General features: G+C 39.8%; 2 protein-coding genes across 2 annotated transcripts; one reads left to right on the forward strand and one right to left on the reverse strand.

Annotated features, from left to right (window-relative positions):
* The first annotated feature begins 326 nt into the window (after window positions 1-326).
* LOC138030936 (uncharacterized) lies at window positions 327-5,083 on the forward strand. The gene is made up of 3 exons (XM_068878792.1): window positions 327-924; window positions 3,379-3,408; window positions 4,839-5,083. Exons 1-3 carry the CDS (start codon window positions 327-329, stop codon window positions 5,081-5,083), a joined length of 873 nt encoding a protein of 290 aa, XP_068734893.1.
* Window positions 5,084-5,858: 775 nt separating this feature from the next.
* LOC138030938 (uncharacterized) lies at window positions 5,859-11,378 on the reverse strand. The gene has a single exon (XM_068878793.1). The coding sequence runs from the start codon at window positions 11,376-11,378 to the stop codon at window positions 5,859-5,861; it is 5,520 nt and encodes a 1,839-aa protein (XP_068734894.1).
* Window positions 11,379-21,406: the final 10,028 nt, after the last annotated feature.

Raw genomic sequence — 21,406 nt, forward strand, 5'->3', positions numbered from 1 at the left:
CTAAAGATGCAGGTGAAAATCTCCCTGCAATGTCTGATCAAAAGAAAACTCAAATGAGACTTTCATTGTCTGAAATAAAGCTCATTATAATAGATGAAGTTTCCATGGTTTCTAACAGGCGTGTTCTTCATATACACCAAATACTGAAGGACATATTTTGCTCATCTAGCTCTGAACTGTTTGCTGGCATAAGTGTAGCTGTTGTAGGAGATTTTTATCAGTTACCACCAATAAGAGAAAAACCTATTTTTGAGAACTTCAAAAATAATTCTTACAATCTGTACCGACCATGGCTTGTGTTCAGAATGGTAGAACTAACTGAAACAATGAGACAAAAAGATGATCAGCACTTCATTCGACTTTTAAACAGATTGAGAACTGGTTCACAAACAGAACAGGATATAAACTGCATTAACTCTCGATCAATATCCCCATTAGCTGAAAATTATCCATCAAATACACTTCACATTTGGGCAGAAAATGATCCTGTAAATGAGCACAACAACAAACAACTTGAACAGCTGTCTACGCCTTTGTTTGTACTTAGAGCTACAGACCAATATCCACCAAATGCTACAAACCAGAATATCAATACAATATTGTCAAGAGGGAGATCAGAAACAGGAGGACTAGATTTTGAAGTTAAGATTAAAGAAGGAGCAAGAGTAATGCTTACTACCAACATAAATATTGCAGACAGACTAATAAATGGCCAAATGGGAACTGTAGTGAAGGTTGATGTCAACAAAGTTACACAAAAACCAAATGTAATTTATGTAAAATTTGATGACAAAAGAGCAGGAACCAATTTAATACAATGCTGTGACAGTCCATTTGCAAGACAACATAGAGTTGTTCCTATTGAACCAGTACTAACAAAGATAAAACTACGACCAGGTAAACTATCTTCTCCAGAAGTACAACGTATTCAATAATCCAATTACCCTTGCTTGGGCATGCACAGTTCATAAAGTGCAAGGCTTGACACTGCAAAATGTTGTTATTAGCTTCCATTTAAACAAACAAAAATCGTTCAATTATGGACAAGTGTATGTTGCATTGAGCCGTTCAACTCCTCTTCAAGGACTCCATATTCTCGGCCAAATCAACAATAAACATGTGAAAGCAAATCCTAGAGTACATAATGAATATGACAGACTAAGAAGATTAAATGCAGAGGATATACAAAAAACACTAACACAGATAAAGAAAGGGCACAGGATACCAATTCAGCTTTAACATTATCCCTCCTAAACATACGCTCTCTCAGGAAACAGAGTTCTGATGTTAAATGTGACTAAAATCTTTTCAAAAGTGATATTCTAGCTTTCACTGAAACACAACTTTTACCTGGAGATAATGACTTCGATATTCTACAAAATTTGACTCCCTTTACCTTATACAGGTATGATCACAATTCAGATAAATTTTGCAGTCTGGCAATCTGCGTGAAAAATAATTTTCACATTTTGAACCAGGAATACTTCCCTACTTTAAATGCTGTTAAGTTTGTTGTAACTTGCGACACAAATGATATACAAGAACCACTAAATACAGGGCGCGACGAAAGTGCTGTCCGATAGCCCGGGGCTACTGGAATGACTTGTCGGGCTAGCGTTTTCTTATCGTAGCTTGCCCGACGGGCAAGCACCGTTGGTTTCTCTTTTCTGATGATAAATTGAGCTTTTATACCACAAAGTGTGTAGCAGAAGCTCCTGAGAGAAAATGATAACGTTATGAGGCCAAATTATCGTAGCGTGACAACGTTTTGCGCCGCATTTTAGTTGCGTCCGTAAATAACGTCATGACTTTTTCTGCTTACATAGCGACCGAAATATATTTTTGAAATGACAATCTTTGCCGACTGACAGCGTGCAGTGCGAGACAATCAGTCTAATTAAATTCCAGCCAAGTCACGGTGCAGTGGATTTTCTCGGAAATTTAGGTGCGTTTCGTTGGGAAACTATTGTTATTGCGCATACATTCTGCGCATCTCGAGATAATCTGGTTTCCTACCGTTGATGCTTACTAATACAGGGATGTTATTGCGCGACTTAAAACTATCCGGAAAAAGTAGATCTTAGTAAATACTCTTGGTATCCAAAAAGAAAATTGCGGGTAACCAGGCATTTTTGAGAAATAATTAAGATTCAGTTTGAGAAAAAAACGCCATACATTGCTTTGTATTTTAAAGCTTTTTACAAATATTATTCATGAATTATCTTTGAAAAATGGGTGGTTACCCCCAATTTTCTTTTTGGATTTCCATAACACTTGTTAAGATCTACATTTCCTGCATAATCATGAAACGGGGCAAAAATACCCTTAAATAGTAGGCACCGTCCTTAAATACATCTGATTATTCTTTATGAACAATTTAATGTCGGGCTAGCTCGTCAGACCTTCGGGCTAGTAACCTCAAGTAACAGCTTGCCCGAAGGGCAACCTCATCTTTTCATTTTCGTCTCACCCTGTAATTATGTCTTTTCTCTTACTTTATCGTAAAAATGGCTCAAGTATTCTTCACTTTGTCAGAGGAATTGATTATTTACTTAGAGCTCACTCTATTGATATAATCCTAGGAGATCTAAATGTAAACTTCTTTAATACCATTGATATGCAACCACTTACTGACGTAATGGAATCTTTCAGTTACGTGCAGATTATAGACGAACCTACATTCATCTCGGGTAGTTTACTAGACCATGTTTATGTCAGGCAGGCAATTGAGGCTAGTATCCATAGCTCAGTAATAAGTGTATACTATTCAGATCATGATGCCGTAAGAATAGCTTTCCTAAATTAAACCTTTCTGTATTGTATTTTGTAAACATAATGAAAGAACACCAGAAAGAAACACTGTGCTCCATTCCTTACCTATCCTTACTGTCAATTTCAATGCATTAAAAACGCAAAATGTAAAAACTGCATAGCCAACTCAACCAGGAACAGAAACAAAACAACTCTAAAATACAGAAATGACTGCTTTAAAATGTTCCCCATATACCCTCACAACTCTAGACTACCAGCAATCCCTCTTTTTGGCAAAATCTATAGTGACAGTAAAAATAAAAGAAGTAAATATTAAAAGCCGTGCGGAACTCAACAAGAGACGCACACAGCTTCACTGTTCTCTCTTTGCTGACTTCTCATAGTATAACAAAACTTTCCCTGAAATTTAAAATATTACCTACCACCAGGCATACCTACAGTTAACGTTTACTCAGTTAGACATACATTACATGTCTTCCCTTAAAGGAATTAACTAAACTACAGTAGATGTGTACAGTGCAGTGATAAGTACATGTACCTATCAGCACTGCACATAAAAGTGCATTATATTTACAATGTAATCATTCTGATACATTTGTCTTTTAGGAGAGATGTCACAACAGGGTCAATCTAAAGGTGAGTAAATAAATATTTTTTCTGAACTCTTGTATACATTTACGTCAATTATCTCAACACCAAAACACTCAAATGCTCGAAATCTAATTCCTCCTTGCCTATTTGCATTGTTTTTTTTTTTCCTTTTCGTTTTCATCTATGTTTTACCCCATAATCACAGTAAATGACCATTATTAACAATACATGAACACTTTCAGGTTTGCAAAAACGACTAAGAGTTGATGATTACAATACTTAGTTTTCTCCAACTGATGTTTTCCTTTTAACCATATGATAGGCAACAAACATGGCTTCATCCACAACTTAAGTCCACTGAAACGATCACGTGAAAAAGGTGTTCACTGGTTTGACTTTCATTTGCAAACATCACCCACAAAGGTACAAAGAGTCCTAGCATTTAATGCTCCAGCACATCAACAGATCCAACACTTTCAAGACACAAAGACCCCAGTGTTTCTTAAAAACCTCATCGTCAAACAAGATGAAAGTGATTGAATTTTCAATCAACAGTCAAATGTATCAATGGCCCCAAACAGTGACATCACCTTCAACTATAAAGAACAGCTACAACCGATGCCATCTACAAACCAGTTGCCAAGTGTAGACATCTCCGTATCGCAACTCGATACTATGACACCTAACCAAAAGGTCAATGTTACATGAACACTCTCCTTCGGTCAAAAAGAACCCAAGAAAGTTTTGGTAAAGTCAACACAAGAAGTATCCTTTGTTAAGGAAGATTGCATCTTAGAAGATTCAACAAGGCACACGTCTATTCATATCTGAAGTCCACTGATAACTCAACTGAAGAACACCTATTCTTATCGCCTGAACAATTTGACAGTGAAAAACTTTCAAGGCAACACCTTCCTGTCTACTTCACCATTCACCACTTACACTCAACAGGTGAACACCCTGTCCTCTTTGAAAGGGCCTGCAATTCTAGAAACTCCAGAGAAACAAATATTTGTTGACAGTTTCAAATTAGTCAGCAAATTATCCATTTTTTTGTCTTGTCAAGTTTGCAAAAAGCGCATCACTGATGTCTCTCGTACTTCAGTTAAATGCCAAAACTGTTCAACCCACCAAAAAATTGTTGATTGCAAGAGAGAAGCATCTGCTAAACTATGTGTTGCCAACGAAGACGCAGACCTCTGGTTAACTATCTTTACTGACACCTTGAAAAACCTCCTTCAGCAAGTGTCATCAGTGACTTTGCAAAACACCACAGAAGAAGTGGCAGAAACGCTGCTTAGTGCAAGCAACATTTTCATCACTTTTGATCCACAAACAAAAGTTGTCTCCAAAATCCAACATGCACTAACCTCAGACAACCAATCTTCTGCAAAAATTGAAGCCACTGATCATAATAGGACAATGAAACAAGAAAACAACTCATGACAATGAAACAACTTCTGGAAATGCACCAGCTTATGACAATAAAACAACTTCTGAAAATGAAGCAACTCATGACAATGAAACAACTTCTGGAAATGGAGCAACTCGTGACAATGAAACAGTTTCTCAGTCTGGTAGTGGAGTAACTGATGACAACTGGCTTGGTATCACTAATGACAATCAAGCAGCTGATGAAAACTGGCTTGATGCCATTGATGATAACACAGCACCGGATGACAGCTGGCTTGATGCCATAAAAGAACAATGCAGCTACTGATGACAGTTGATACAAACACATTCCCTGTTCATGTTTACATGTATTTCACATTTGTTGACGTTTTGATAATCAACGTTGTTTTAAACAATATTTTAGTGTTCAATGACAATGAAACAACTTCTGGAAATGGAGCAACTCGTGACAATGAAACAGCTTCTCAGTCTGGTAATGGAGTAACTGATCACAATTGGCTTGGTATCACTAATGACTATCAAGCAGCTGATGAAAACTGGCTTGATGCCATTGATGATAACACAGCACCTGATGACAGCTGGCTTGATGCCATAAAATAACAATGCAGCTACTGATGACAGTTGATACAAACACATTCCCTGTTCGTGTTTACATGTACTTCACATTTGTTGACGTTTTGATAATCAACGCTGTTTTAAGCAATATTTTAGTGTTCAAATTATTAAAGTTGTATTGCTAGCGAGGATTAACTAACCACGGTTTTAAACAACTCCATTTATTACACCAGCTTTCTGTCAGTCGCTGTACTTTTCACAAGGGAGGTTGAATAGAGTTCAAAATCTAAATTACAGCAAATCGCGTTAGTGATATGAAAAACAGTTATCCCTTATAATCAAGCAAAGATATTTACCCAGTGGTATCTCACAGTTTCTCTCAATTCCTCTTACTAGCAAGTGACTTAAGTTGCGTAATCATGTCTATGACGTCACCTAACAAATTCTAATCACGGATTGTTGGCGATACACTCCCCCGCCAAAAAAAAGGTTACAGTAATCATAGTAAATAGTATCTGAGAGTTCACTTAGAAGTTAATTTTGTTTTCATCAATCGGTATAAGTAATACAAGTCTCTGTACAGGACGTTGAACAGTGACATATCCTTTGCCTTGGTATTGCTTCATAGGTTCGTTTACGGTGAGATTCTTGTATTGCACGTCTACTCTTCGCACTTTCCCATCTGCACCTGGGTAAACATTTGACACTTTTCCAAGCTTCCAGTTTCCTCTCACTAAGTTGGAATCTTGTATCATAACTACGTCTCCGATTTTCAAATTTCGGTGAGATGTGTGCCATTTTTGCCTTAATATCAAGCTTGGGAAGTAGTTCGAGTTCCATTTTTTCCAGAATGTATGAACAATTGTCTGGACGAACGTGAAACGTTTTTGGGTGTTCGCGTTTTCATCAAATGGGCCATTTGGTATCCTGCTTGTTGCTCTGCCTAACAGTAAGTCATTTGGGCATAAATATGCTCCGTCCTCAGGGGATGTTGGGTGTCGCCCTATTGGTCTTTCATTCAGCAAGTTGGCAATCTCGAATAAAACTGTTTGCAATTCAGAGAAGGTTAAAGCATTTTCACCAACCGAGAATTCAATTGCTCGCTTGACCGATCTTATAAGAGCTTCAGTTACTCCATTTTGCCATGGGGCATCTGCTGGGGTGAAGATCCATTGCAATCCTTTCATGACGCCATATTCCTTAATTTTCTTCCAATCCCATGTTTTTGTTATAGCGGTTAGTTCCTTACTTGCTGCAATTAGTTGAGTACCGTTGTCAGACAATAGCTTGGATGGATATCCGTTTAGGGACACAAATCTTCTGAGTACCATCAGAAATTTGTCTGTACTATAATCTGCTGCCAGATCCAGATAAACAGCTCTTGTTCCGAGACAATTAAATATTACTCCATAAGCTTTAGAGAACGTTCTCTTCTTTACCTCGTCCCGAATTTTAAAGGGACCAAAAAGATCAATTCCTGTACTGTACCATGGCGGTGCTGGCTTCAATCTGTCTTCAGGTAATTGGCCCATCACTTGCTGACTTGTTTTCTTAGCAAGTTTTTTGCAGATAACGCATCTGAACTTAATCGATTTTACCAACTTAAGGAGTTTGGGTATCCAGTATTTGGTGCGCACTTTGCTGGCAGTAGTTAGAATGCCATGATGTCCTCTTGCATGAGTTTGTGCTACATAGAGATGTGAGAACGGATGATCATATGGTAGTAATATAACTTCGTTGTCACCGTAATTTGTTTGTAACTTTGCAGTACGACTGCTTACTACATAGATGCCGTCTTTGCGTGTGATAGGACACAAACGGTTGTACTTGCCATTTTCAATATCATTTCTCATGTTCTGCTGAATCTCTTTGATCCAGAAAATCTCTGACTTTTTAATATCTTCAGGTGTCAGTTCTTGCGTTGCGCTTTTAAATGACGGTTTGGGAAATTTGCTGTAAAATTTCAAAATTCTTGCAGTGACACGTAGTAGTTTGCCGTAACTCGAATATTTGGCGATGTCAATTCGTAACGCTAGGGTGTCATGAGGTCCTTCTATCTTCGTTACCATTGTAGTCCGGATTACTTCGGATAGTTTTGGCTCCAAGTAATCACGAGTGATTGGCCACTTGTCTTCTGTTTGTTTAAGAAAATCGGGACCCTTCTGCCATGTGCTTTCAAGTCCAATGTCATCGGGCTTCCTGCCTCTTGTCAAACAGTCAGCTATGTTATATTTACTCTCTACCCAATACCAGTTTTCAGGGTTTGTTCCTTCCTGTATTTCACCTATTCTAGTGGCGGCGAACGTGTTGAACCCGTATGAGCTTTTCTGGATCATGGCATGTACAATCTGAGAGTCTACGATGTGGTAGATCTTTTCAAAGCGATATCTACATTCCTTTTCTATGAACACTTTTAGACGTTTGTTCAGTACCGCTCCACACAGTTCTATACGGTCAATGGACATCTTTTTTATTGGTGCAAGACGATTTTTGGACAGTATTAAATTGCTCTCAAATTGGTTATTCTTTCTTTGCCACCGTACATATGCACATGCAGCGTATGCGTCTTTGGATGCGTCACTAAACACAACGAGAATGGGGTCGCCAATAGCATCCATTGGTTTAAGGCATCTCGTAAATCTGATTTGATTCATGTCTTTCAAATCGTTGAAGAAAATAGACCAATTCTGTTGGTTTTCCTCGGGTATAGGGTCGTCCCAGTCAAGTTTCGGTTCAGTTCCCCACAAACGGCGTAAAAGAATTTTGGCCCTTACTGTAAATGGTCCTGCCAACCCTAGGGGATCATACACGCTGTTGATCTGTGACAAGATTATACGCTTTGTGAGCTGTTGGGGATCTTGGGTGGGGACGATATCGCTCGTAGACCTTGAAGTATGTATTCGCTTGGTAGTAAAGTTAACCTTGACTTCGAAACACAGTTGATCTTCTGATTGACTCCATTTAACTCCAAGTATCTTTTCTGTTTGTTCCTCGATCGGTATATTTGTTTTTTCTTGTCTGTCAGTATCGCTTGAGAACATCCACTCTTTGACTTCAAATCCTCCTTTAATAATAGCCTTCTCGATATCTTGAGTCAGTTTAATAGCTTGTTTGCGATCGTCCATACTTTCGATTATGTCGTCCATGTACGTATTTCTTTGTATTATATCTGCTGCTTCTGGGTATTTCTCTCTTGACATCTCTGCGGTTTTTCTCAAAGCAACGGTTGCAATCGTAGCTGACGGCTTGTCACCGAATGAAACTCTGAGCATTATGTATGTGTCGGGTTCTCTTGTACTATCCATATCCCTCCACAGAAATCGGTGGGTGTGCTGATCTAACTCTGTCATCTTCACAGTGTGGTACATCTTTTTAATATCACCAATGAAGGCTACTTTATTCTCTCGGAAACGTATAAGGACTCCCAATAAGTTATTGAGTAGGTCAGGACCTTTAGCCCAATACTCATTCAAGATATGACCCATGTAATTGGCGCTGCTATTGAACACTATGCGCACTGGGGTAGATTTGGAATCAGGCTTGAGAACTTCATGATGTCCGATATAATGCACCGGTCCTTTGTAGAGTGTTAGTTCCTTTTTGGAGAGTTTCCTTGCAACTCCTCTAGTTACCATGTCTTTTATCTGGTTGTCATACACTTTTGCGTGTTCGGTGTTCCTTCTTAGACGTTTCTCGGTCGTTATCAGTTTCGCGAAAGCGACCTTCCGGTTGTCAGGAAGATTCTGAGGATCCTTGATCCAGGGATACTCAGCGACCCAGCGATTTTCCTCTTTGTTAAAGTTTAGATTTCGTTCGATTAGTTCCAGCTCTCGCTCTTCTTGAATAGTGCAGTCTTTCGCGCCTAAGGAACATTTTCCACATCTACATCCTCCACATTTCGGTTTGCATTCTACGCCAAGGTTCTCAATTTTGTAAAAGTCTTCTATATTGATTTTGCCTACAACTGTGTTGACTCTGGCATTGATGAAATCGTGATACAGATGTGATTCTTTAAGTAACGGGTGCGTTCCTCCAATACATCGCCCGAAACGATTCCTTAAGAGCACAAGATGACCGATGTTTTGTTCTCTTTCCGGGTGATAGGCTGCATATTCGTAACCGATTAAAATGTCCACAGGTCCTGAGGGTCGCTCGATTTCTTCCTTTGTGACGTTCTTGAAAAGATGTACTATGTCGTCTATGTTAACACTTTCAATGTCTGAGGTGATCCTTTCGATGCCGTAAGCTTCGAATTCGATGACGTGACCTTGCTTATCTATAAGAGGTACCTTGTATTTGTTGGTCTTAATCTTCTCGCTCTGTGCTCCAACTTTGATGACTGAAAGTTCGACTTTGGATCCTTTAAGTTTCTCTTGCTTTGCTTTAGTGTTTGTGATAAAACAAAGTGATGCGGCGTTATCCCACATTATATTAGCTTCTCCTCTTTTGGTTTTAACTCTTTGTACTTGTAACAGGCAGGTGTCAATTTTTGTATTGTGGCATACGTTTGCTGAGGCTGAGACTTGCTGAGGTGTTTCTTCCGTCTCGTGTATAGATGGATGGTGCTTTCTTGTGCAGCCGCCTACACCACAGTCTTTCCTTGATTTGCATGTACGTTGTCGATGACCGATCTTTAGGCACGACCAACAGGCTCGTTTATCTTTGATGATCGTCTTTTTCTCTTCTATTGGCTTGGCTAAATAAATTCTGCAGTCTGCTGTCCAATGTCTTCCGTGTTCATGAATCAGACATTTTGGTTTGGGTTCTTTGCTTACTTCCTCGACGCCTTCTGTATAGTGCGATGTGCCTCTGTAATGTTGATTGTTGGTCGTCGTCCGAAGAGAAGCACTGTCGTATTCAATAGCACTCCTTTGATTTTGCAGAAATTCAAGAAGACTAGGGAACTTTTTTGATTTGTCGATGTGACTTCCGTGACAACTAACCATTTCCGCCCATCTTCTTCTGATGTCTGTTGATAAAGCTTTCTCTATAATACTGACCGAACTCGTTGTTGTAATTTCCGCTTCTAGACCGCGTCTTGTGAGGTCCCTGTATCCGTCTTCTACAAGAGTCACGAATTCGATGAAACGTTTATCTTCTCCTTCCTTAAGTGTTCTGAATCTACGTATGCCGTCAATGATAACGTCTGCAATTTTGGATGGATCTCCATACTTTTCGTCCAGTCTTCGCCACATTCCTTGCACATCGTCGTCTATGCTCTTTACCAGGCCTTCGGGTTCTTTTCCAAGACAAGAGCGTAGCACATATGCGGCATCTCTTCCACGAATTTGTGGCATGACTTGTTTGTTGAAATCTCTTTTAAACTGAGGGTAATGACGTAGTTCTCCATCAAAGTGCGGCATTTTTACCTTTTCCAGGTGTAGAAAGGAAGAAGTCGCGTCAGATTCCTGTTTTATCTGCTCTTGTTCTTTTACGTTAGTATATCTAACTACAATTTGTTCAACAATTTCGTAATAATAGGTTTGGATTTTAGCTATCCATTGCATCTCAGATTCGGCTGATTCAAAGGGCAATAATTCTAACAGTTCAGCGTTAAAGGTTTTGCAATCTTGAAATTGATCTTCTATTTGTTTCTGTAAGTCTTTTAACGCAAAATTGGGCATTTCTTTTGACTGCAACGCGTGCGAAATACTTTCGTAAGAAGCTTCGAAAACAGCGCGCGCAGTGTTCCTTTTAACTTTTGCGTTGTCAATGGCCTCTTGACGAGCCGCGTGCTCGCGCGTTGCCTTTTCGCTTGTAGTGACATTTTCGACATATTTCACTTTACGATTAAATGCATTGGAATATTTTTCCTCGACTTCTGTCATCCAGATTTCTTCTTCGTCCACTAAATGCTCGTCAGTCAGGAAGTTAACATACTCTAAGTGCTTCCCTTCCAGTTCTTCCCATGCATCAACAAGTTTTGAGTAATTGGTTTCTACTACCTCGATTCCTTGGCTTGTCTCTATGGACTTGATCAAAATGTTCCGCTTTCGTGTGAAGTTTCCCTTGGCAATTCGCCGTGAATTCTTAGCTTTGTCGGTCATCTTCTGTTCCAGTCGTCGCTTAGTAGCTAACCACACTGGATTTTGAATGTATTGCTAGCGAGGATTAACTAACCACGGTTTTAAACAACTCCATTTATTACACCAGCTTTCTGTCAGTCGCTGTACTTTTCACAAGGGAGGTTGAATAGAGTTCAAAATCTAAATTACAGCAAATCGCGTTAGTGATATGAAAAACAGTTATCCCTTATAATCAAGCAAAGATATTTACCCAGTGGTATCTCACAGTTTCTCTCAATTCCTCTTACTAGCAAGTGACTTAAGTTGCGTAATCATGTCTATGACGTCACCTAACAAATTCTAATCACGGATTGTTGGCGATACAAAAGTGTTGAATTTTTATTCATGTCTCAAGATTTTGTAGCAGTTCTTGACAAAATGATATATCCTTATTAGAGAAAAACAAATTCCGTATGTTCTTGGTTTTCACGTGACGTCATCAATTAAAAAATAAGGAATTATCGACCCTTTTGAGATTTTAGTTTAGTTAGCTATTAGAACAACTGAAAACTCTTCTTTTTTACAAATTTTCAGTTTCATAGGGTTTTTCGTGTTGTGATAAAGCAACGCTGAATTTCTAAGCTTTTGAGTGACACGATATTAAGATGACGGCCGAGAATGCTGTCACGTAGGTTAAAAAAGTGACATCCGCTGAGATTTTGCAATCTGAGCAGCCCTTCTATTACAATAAGTACTGATATAGATGTTTATAAGCTCTCAGAAGAAGACAGCCTTTTTATTGCACAACTCAATGACATGTGCTTTTTGGTAGCTTCCAGCCCCCATATTTGTGTCCCTCAGAGGGACACAAACATGGCGTCTCCATACAAATCCTTATAAATCTGAGTAAAACATTTCTTCGAATATCTCCCGCACGAAACATCCCACAGACCTGAATCTTTGCGAGACTGTGTGAGTATTCATCTTCTTTTATCTGTTTAATCGTTGACTTAAGATGTTCAATGGTTTTAATGATGATGTGACAGTGAAAACCGGCAATTACTTCACCCAGTTTTGATGCCATTTCGAAACACCATACACACACTCGTTCCATCTTCTAGATTACCCGCAAAGAGTAAATAGGAACCTGGAAAGGACACCCTGTACCCACAGTAATTTTCCGCCCACCCTCTTCCACCACAAACGCAGCTAGGGTTTCTTCAACACTTTCTACAATGATTTCTTTCCCTAACCTAACTCGCTATTCGTGGCCCTTCTCTCTACCTTCACAATTCATTCCAATGCTACACTAATTCCCCAAAGCATCCCACGGAATCGCCTTCAGACGTCTTGTTTAACTATTTATGAAGTAAATGGCCGCCGACGGGAAAAATGTCTATTTGGTCAAACTTGGGCAAAAATCCCTAGCAGATGGGCGTCAGGACATTTGCAGCGATAAAGAATCTAATTTGGGACCAGTTGCAGGCTACTAAGGCTAAAATTATCCAGGGAGGTCAGCGGTCAGCGATGGCGGATAGACGATAGACGTGGATTTTAGAGCTCCGCTTAGTTCTGGCTGGACCACGCGTATTTCATCACATAAATAGCGAAAAACATTGGAATAGCACTCTTGGTCGGTAGAGAGACCGAAAGAAGCTTATTTGTAGCTTTTCAAGCGAAAATGTCAGAAACGCCTTCAGACACGTGTTCACTCGAAGAACTTTACAGGGTCGAAGACTTAAAGGATATTTCGAAATGCTTCGCGAAACTGCACGCAAATATAGGATATATAGCGTTACACAATGTGATTAGCGATCAACAAGGCAGATATATCATTTTAGATCTTTCTATTTTTCAACAACGTTGCACCCTGGTTACTCTGTATGGTCCAAACACGGACTGGCCCGAATTTTTCACAATTCTGAAAGAAAATCTAATCAATTGGGAGCTGTCAAATGAACCTATAATATTATGCGGGGACTGGAACGTGGTGTTAAATTACCATAATGACACGATAAATTACTTAAAGGAAAACAATCCAAATGCTCAAAAATCTGTGCTTGAGTCAATCGATACTTTCGAGTTGGACGATGTGTATAGACACCAGGAACCAACTGGACGTAGCTATACATGGAGAGCGTACAGTAATTTAAAGCAAGCAAGACTAGGTTATTTTCTCGTATCTACTGATCTAGCAGGTTTTGTGGAGTCGATTCAAACCTTTGCGGGCTATCGCACGGATCACTCATTAGTAGTTATGAATATGATTTTTACACACCAGGAGAGGGGTAGAACGTTTAGAAATTCAATAATTCTCTACTGTTGGATCCGGCATATGTGAAACTTGCTAAGGATTGTATCAATGAAACGGTGGGTGAATACAAAATTAATGGTGACATAGAACATCCAGAGTCTCTCACTTTTCCATTAATGACCAACTATTGTTTGAAACTCTTAAGCTTCAAATTCGGGACAAAACTATTTCTTATGCAGCATGGAAGAAAAAAGAGCAAAATAAGACTGAACATTTTCTTGAAAAAGAAATGAATTCTCTTCAACAGAGCTTAAATGTATCTCCCTGCGAAGAAACCAAAAAGAAACTCACCCAAAAACAAAATGACAGACATTACAAAAGCAAATTAATTCCTAAGCTAGTTTTAGAAGATGCTACCGAAATCACAGACCAGAAGGATATAATTAGGGAGCAGGAGCGTTTTAACGAAAAGCTTTACACCTCCAGGAAAACTCAATTCACGGCAGATCATTCTACCACCTTCTTCAATCAAGATGATATAAGACCGAAGTTGACTCCACAAGAAAAGGACTCTTGCGAGGGTAACATTTCTGCTAAAGAATGTTTAGATGCCCTAAAAAGTATGGGTGATGGAAAGAGTCCTGGGATGGATGGTTTTACTGTGGAAGTTTATAATTTTTTTGGAAGGACCTCAGCCATTATTTAGTGCGGTCAATTAATTTCTCGTATAGCATAGGGGAAATATCCGTCACTCAGAGAAGCGCGCTTATAATCACCTTACCTAAACCAAATAAGACAAAGTTTTATCTAAAAAATTGGAGACCCATATCTTTACTTGGAGTCGATTACAAAATAGCTTCAGCTGCTATCGCAAATCGTATTAAGAAGGTTCTTCCAACCATCATATCACACACCCAAAAAGACTTTCTTAAAAACAGGTCAATTACCGAAAATACTAGGCTAGTCTACGATATTATAGATAAACTAAATTCTAACGACCAAGAGGGCTTATTGCTATTAATTGATTTTGAAAAAGCATCCGATTCCGTAAATTGGAACTTTCTTGACGGGGCCTTAAAGTTTTTAAATTTTGGAGAGTCTATGAGGCGGTGGGCTAAAACCTTTTACAAAAATATTAATAGTTACGTTTTATACAATGGTCATTGCTCTAATTCCTTTTCGGTGTCAAGAGGTGTTAGACAGGGAGATCCCCTATCACCATACCTTTTTATTATTTGTGCTGAACTTCTTGCAGATGCAATAAAGCAAAACGGTCAAATTAATGGCATCACCGTTAATAATGAAGAATTTTTACTCGGACAGTATGCAGATGACACTTTTTTCCTTTAGATGGAACCCAAACCTCACTCTCCCAATGCCTAGACACCTTGGAGGTCTTTGGAGAGTGTTCAGGTCTCAAGGTGAATGTAGAAAAAACAAAGGCTGTATGGCTGGGTAGTAAGAGATTCTCAAAGGACATATTACTTCCAGAGAAAAATTTAGCGTGGGTATTTAATGAACCTTTTGACATCCTAGGGATAACGTTTTTTGTAGAAACCCAGCAAATAGTGGAGTACAATTACAGAATGAAGCTAGAGGAAGTCAGAAAGCTTTTAGACTCATGGTCCTGGAGACTTTTGAGTATCATTGGCAAAATACAGGTAATTAAGTCACTTGTTGTATCTAAATTCGTACATCTCTTCACAACACTTCCTACTCCAAACGACTCTTTTCTTTAAGAATTGGAAACACTCTTCTTCTCTTTTGTTTGGGGTGGAAAGGGTGATAAAATAGCAAGGAAAATAATCATTGACGATATAGGCTCTTAAGATCTCCTAGATTAAAAAAAGTATGGGACGTAAATTATCAGGCAGATTGGAAAAGACTTTTGATTTCTGATCGTCTTTACTGGAATGATGTTTGGTTGTTAAACAAAAGATCATTGTCCCTCCTGGCTTGTTCTTTTATGGAAAACACTTTCTGGACTAATGTTACAACATTTTATTTGTCCACGAGAGAGATTTGCTTGTCACCTGGTTTCTATTAGTGAGCCGAGAAGACTGGGTGAGCCGAGAAGACTAGGTTCCAGTGTTTAGTGTGTACGGCGGCATTCTCGTCCCCATAGCCCTTTTCTCATCTCTTCGCCGGCGGAGCCTTGGCACGAGAATTCTCGTGCCAAGGCTCCGCCGGCTAAGAGATGAGAAAAGGGCTATGGGGACGACAATGATACGGCGGCCATTTTTCTTCTAAGTTGTTGGGTTTTTGAGTGGTGAACTTATACGGAATTTATATTTGTTTCTCGGGGCTTTTTGTTTCCAAGGTAAGGATAAGTCATTTTCCATTTTCACGGGTTCTTTGTTGAGGGAGCCCGAAAACCTGTCCTCACAGATTAATCGCGATTGCGTTTGTGCGCCTGATTTGTGTTCTTTCTTTCATATTAAATAAAATCTGAGGCGTCTATTTCGTTATTTCTCTAGGTGTTTATAACAGAAGATTTTTTTCACGCAAGCCGACACGCGGTTTGTGTTCAGTGCAGGTTGCACAGGAGCTGTTACGCTTTCACAAGCCAACATTTTTCGGCTTGGACCTTCGGTGCGGGTTGTGCCAGATTGAAAGGAGTCATTGTACTCTCGCAAGCCAACATTCTTCGGCTTGAATTTATTTGTGCGGGTTGCACTTCAAAGAGTCTCAGTTTGTCACAAAGTGTCTCACGAGTGTCTCAAAGTGTCACGAACTGAAAGAAAGTGTTGCATACCTTGAACTGTCAAGAGTTTTGCCACATGCCACAGGCATCCCACGGAAAAACTATCCTGAGGGGGAATATAACGAAAAACCTGAGAAATGGCCTGTAAATGGCTGATAATGACATAATCCGCGGAGGTTTGGGATTAGTAACCGACAAAACTACGAAAAAAAACTGAAGGCAGAGCAAGAAACCGCTCAGCCTATCAGGCTGCGCGGTTTAAAAAAACCGAACCCCCAGCAAGAACCGCTCGCCTATGGCGCGCGGTTAAAAACTACAAACTGCTGGCAAGTGCGGGGTGTCTAAAATTGGAATCATTACGGCTAAAATGTCTACTAACATTTTTCCCTATACATAACACCTCCATACGCTGAGTCATGTTTCGCATAATGAAACTCGGTCGTTATGTAATAGGGAGCTTAAGATATAGACGTTTTCGGGGCGACGGCGACGTGAAGAACGATTAAAGATTGGAGCGAGATTGACTGCGCATGCGGCGTCGCCGTCGCCCTCACGTCGGGGACGTAAGATCAGTGGGTTTGCCGCCAGGGTGCATTTAGTTTAGGTTACGCCGAAGATGTTCGGCGTGGTTTTTAAAATCTTGCGGCTTACCGGCGTGCGATCGGCAAGTTGTCGGCGTACAGAAGCGAGTGATAAAGGCAATATTTCTTATATTTGGTGTAAATGGCGTACCCTTACTAACCGGGCGTAGCCGCGAAATGCTACTTGACCTGTGGTGGTTGTGGCCAACAAATAAAATAAATTTACGATCTTCTTGAGTGCATATATCGTTGCAGAATGCCTCTCGTAGTACAATACTTGTACCCGGTGGATATCCAGCGAACATTAGCAGGGAACTGCTGACCTAATACCTGCACTTTCCAAGGCGAATTTGTTCACTTTCAGGAGAGCGGAAGCCTGGGGCTAGGGAAGGCAGGCGCGCACAGTGTACACACATTTGTCTTCAACTTCTTGCGCCTCAAAACGATCACCTAACTAAGCGCGCCCACTCTCGTGTTTCCACTCCTTTTGAATCAGGGGCAGTGGGCTATTGCATTTCGCTGATTTTCAGTGAACACTCGCGGCTAGCTAGCCCTTGATTGGAGGAAACACTAGAACTTGCTGTCCTGACTGAGTAATATTCCGTACTTATATTTTCTAAAACAATGTACTGACCAGTGACCAAAACGGTCGCACAACCTTGAATTCCAAGCACCCCCTCCCTCCCCACTCCTAAGGAAAAAATAATTAGTATTGGTTGCGAACTATGAAAAAATTGACTTCATTTCATTTAAGAAAATTTAAACTAGTCATTGATAAAGACTTTCTTTTACGTTGTGTCTCCTAAAAGGGCCGTTTTTTTGTTGTGGGAATTAGTTCTCGTTAGTCCTCAACAGCTTCATTCTCGTCATCATGTATTGCTCATCCAAGACTTTGCCGTCGCGGTGAAAACGTGAGTTGTTCTTGTTTGTTTTTATAATATACTGCCAATGTTGTCAGTTGTATTCAAGTGATTGCATTATCACATTTCGCATAAATCACCCCACGACGTCTCGGCCAACTCAAGAGATCTTTTGTTTTCTCTTTAGCTCAAAATGACCGAAGAAACATGTACTTCAATGAAGTTCAAATTGTCGAAGTAAGTTCTGGGCATTTATGGTGGAATCTACAAGGCTTCAACAAGAACAGGAAGGTCCTTTTTGCAAACGTGAATTCTGTTTTCCACTCAGCTACACTATGTGTAATATCGAAGACAAAGCGACTTTACTCGTCATATGGAAATTGGAGTCAGTTCGACATAAACATTTCGTACAAAAGCAAGAAATCTTCATCGCTAATAAGATTAGCATCGCAGTAAAGGACGAGGAGAAGGCGGAACAAATAACTCGACGAAGTCGCAGAGGCCGGCCGTCATCGAAATCTTTTTTTAAACTGACTTTAATGCATCAGTCAATTCCAGCAGTGCCCATGCCACCGCCACCAACCCCGACCAGCCCCGGGCATTAGCATTTATTTGGAAAAAATGGACAAATTCCCGGGGGCAGGGACACATGAGCTGTCTAAATGCCCCGGGGTGGGGACGAAGAAAGAGGGCAAATGCCCGGCCCCCGAGATCGTCGCCTTCCAACACTCAGTACAGTTTTTATATTAACCGGTAAATTCATAGTGCTTTGAAGCCTACTTCAAAGCCATGTAACAACGGAAAATTGAAGTCAGGAGGCTTTAGGTAAATTTATTTTATTATAAAACTGCGCTGGGATTGCGGCGGATGTCTCGCAGGCGTGAGGGATGACGGGCGCCTGTATTTGCACGCTACTTTTTCTGTGAAGAATCAAGACCTTTAAATGATGTTTCATCGCATTTTAAGCTCGCAAGATCTGTGTTGAAGATCACATCATTTGAATCGCAAACCTTCAGTGCTTTAACTCCACTTTCATGAATTTAAAAATTGCTTGGCTACTTTTGAATGCGAAATGCGAAATAGTCGTGTTCACGCAGTGTTCGTCAGTGATTGTTTTGTCGTCAGTGATTGTTTTGTGATAACCAAAATATAGTTCTCCTTGTGGCTTATATTTATATGCTTATAAGTAATGAGGAAATATCTAAAATTGAGAAAACATAGCTTTAAAAACATCGACAAGTTTTTCTAGTCCCTGACGGACAAATCAGTCTTCAACAAAGGCTTTGTCCTTCCCGATAAACTCAACTATCTTTCGAAAACACGTTGTGTCAAATGCCCGGGGATCGCCCCGGGGTACGCTAATGCCCAGCCCCCTGGCTGCGATAAAATTGTAAATGCCCCACCCCCGGGACTGACAACGTAAGCAAATGCCCCGCGGTTGCCGGGGGGGGGGGGGCGATGGGCACCGCTGGAATTGATTGATGCATAACTATGGCACGAAAACAGCAACGTCTGACCCAGTCTACCCGGGTTGTCACGTCGCCGTCGCCCCGAAAACGTATGTATCTTAAGCTCCCTAATAGACATGATGACGGCACTAACTATCACACGTTTCATGTTCACGAGCTGAAGGTTCACATAAAGATGAAAAAAAAAAAAAAAAAAAAAAAATTAATAACTCCTCAGAACGAAAGCTTGAGCCGCCTGTGTTCCAGTGTGATAGGTTTGGCCAAATGTGTTTACTTTTAGCGCTTTTATCTTTCTGAAGTCGCAATGACACCAAGCTTCCAAAACCCTAAAAAATGTCGTTAAGTTTGTCAAAGCATCATGGAAGTATTAACGCGAAGCGAATAGATAAGTGCACTGAGGCGGCTTTCTAATTCGTGGCGAATTTATTGTTTGCATCTGTAATGTGATACGCGAGTGATTAGTGTTCAGTGGCTCATAGGCACTTTAATTTCGATGTTAGCACAAACCTCTACAAGTTCTTGGACATCAGATTCTGTCAGTTAAGACAAATAAATAAAACGATGCCGAAATTTAATCAGATTCACTGTCAGTTCCGTATCGGAAGAACCATTGAAATGAGTTACTATCCGGCAGGGTACTCTCTGTCTGTCTACTAATGTACTCTTTCACTGCTTCCTTGATTTTCCTCTCAATCTTTATCTTGTTCCAGCCGCTAAATTTCTCCTTGTTAGTGAATCCTTGAAATATTAGAGATGGTATGACACCACTGACAAACACGAAAATAGTTGACACCAATGCTGATATATCAGTCATCGACTTAAACACTAATATGGCAAATAATGATACAGATAAAAATGTTAAAATCAGTACCATATCACGAAGCATGGAGCAGATTTCCGCTCTTAAGGGAAGAACATTTTTTGGTGGTCTGATTTTCCCTTGCCGCAGACAAACCAAAAAAGGTCTTTTGGAATTGTTTCCTCATTATCACTGTCCTGATTTGGTGGTTGTTCGATGTTCTCTTTCCAGTGCTTAGCGATCATATCCTTGACTTCTTTGTATCTGCTTTGCAAGTTAGAATAACAGAGATACAAATTTCTTATGACAACCAGAGTAAAAGCCACATATGGAGTAATCAGCTCGGCGTTTAAAACCAATCCCATGACTGTGAAAAGGAACACTCTTATGATAAAACCTGCAGATGTAACTAGAATTAAAGAAGTGAAACGGAACAGCAGAATAAAAAAAAAAGTGGACATGACAAATACTAATATAAAGGAACATACTTTACTGAAAAAAATAAAATATACCATGATTCTCATGAATTTTTTTAAGAGAAACATGTACGATGTGCTTAATGGTGATGAGATAAGAATAAGAAAGCCTAGTGACACTAGAAAAACAACGATGCAAATTGTCCCTAATACTGCACTAAGGAGCAATCCAATTAAAGAGGAAAAGAGGTAACAGAGGGAACGAAACGTCCTTGTCCTTCGCTGAAGTGTTATCTTGCAAAGAACACGTCGAACAAGGCATGTCTTCAGTGCACTCATGTACTTCGAAAGTGTGAAAAACGTCAAATCGTAAGCCCAGTGACGCTGTAAATTCAAGTGTATCATGATCTCATGACCTAATGAAACAGATGGGCAGTTGTCGTGAAAACAAAATAGAAAGTCATCATTAGAGTAAAATAAATCTTTTGGTCTGATACTGAGGAGTATTATGAACAAAAAAACCCAACTAACAAGATAGGCGGTGTTGAGCAGTTTTTGCGAGCTAAACCAGGCAATGGCAGAACAAAAAATGAAATCTTTCGTGTGTTCCTTGCTGCAATTTTTAAGCGTTTGGTAAAACTCACGATATGGTTCCATTCTTTGAAATATGATCAGAGCAGCTTTTAGGTATAGAAAACAAGGGAAAACAACAAAGCAAAGGAATAACATTTTAAGGTTAAAATTGATATGAAAATCTGGAAGATCCTTTGCGTAGTCACTCAGCAAAGCACCAAAAGTGATAGGACTTGTATCATCCAAGGGAATTTTACGGTCGAGCGCTTCTTGGTCTTCCCTGACTTCAGTTAGCAGTTCACCGTACGGATTTCTAACTATTCCAACGTCGTCTTCACTTGTTTCGTCGTCTAAGTCAGCACTTTGATTAGTCTCATGTTCATGATCACTTGACACTTGATTACTTGTTCGTTT

This window comes from Montipora capricornis, chromosome 13 (genome assembly GCF_036669925.1).
Source record: "Montipora capricornis isolate CH-2021 chromosome 13, ASM3666992v2, whole genome shotgun sequence".
Taxonomy (NCBI): domain Eukaryota; kingdom Metazoa; phylum Cnidaria; class Anthozoa; order Scleractinia; family Acroporidae; genus Montipora; species Montipora capricornis.

Bases quoted from the DNA above. Each gene is read 5' to 3' on its own strand.
- LOC138030936 (XM_068878792.1), top strand. From the start codon at position 327: ATGAGACAAAAAGATGATCAGCACTTCATTCGACTTTTAAACAGATTG. The intron at 925-3,378 runs GTATTCAATAAT...TTTGTCTTTTAG, and splicing joins ATCTTCTCCAGAAGTACAAC to GAGAGATGTCACAACAGGGT. The intron at 3,409-4,838 runs GTGAGTAAATAA...GAAATGCACCAG, and splicing joins ACAACAGGGTCAATCTAAAG to CTTATGACAATAAAACAACT.
- LOC138030938 (XM_068878793.1), bottom strand. From the start codon at position 11,378: ATGACCGACAAAGCTAAGAATTCACGGCGAATTGCCAAGGGAAACTTC.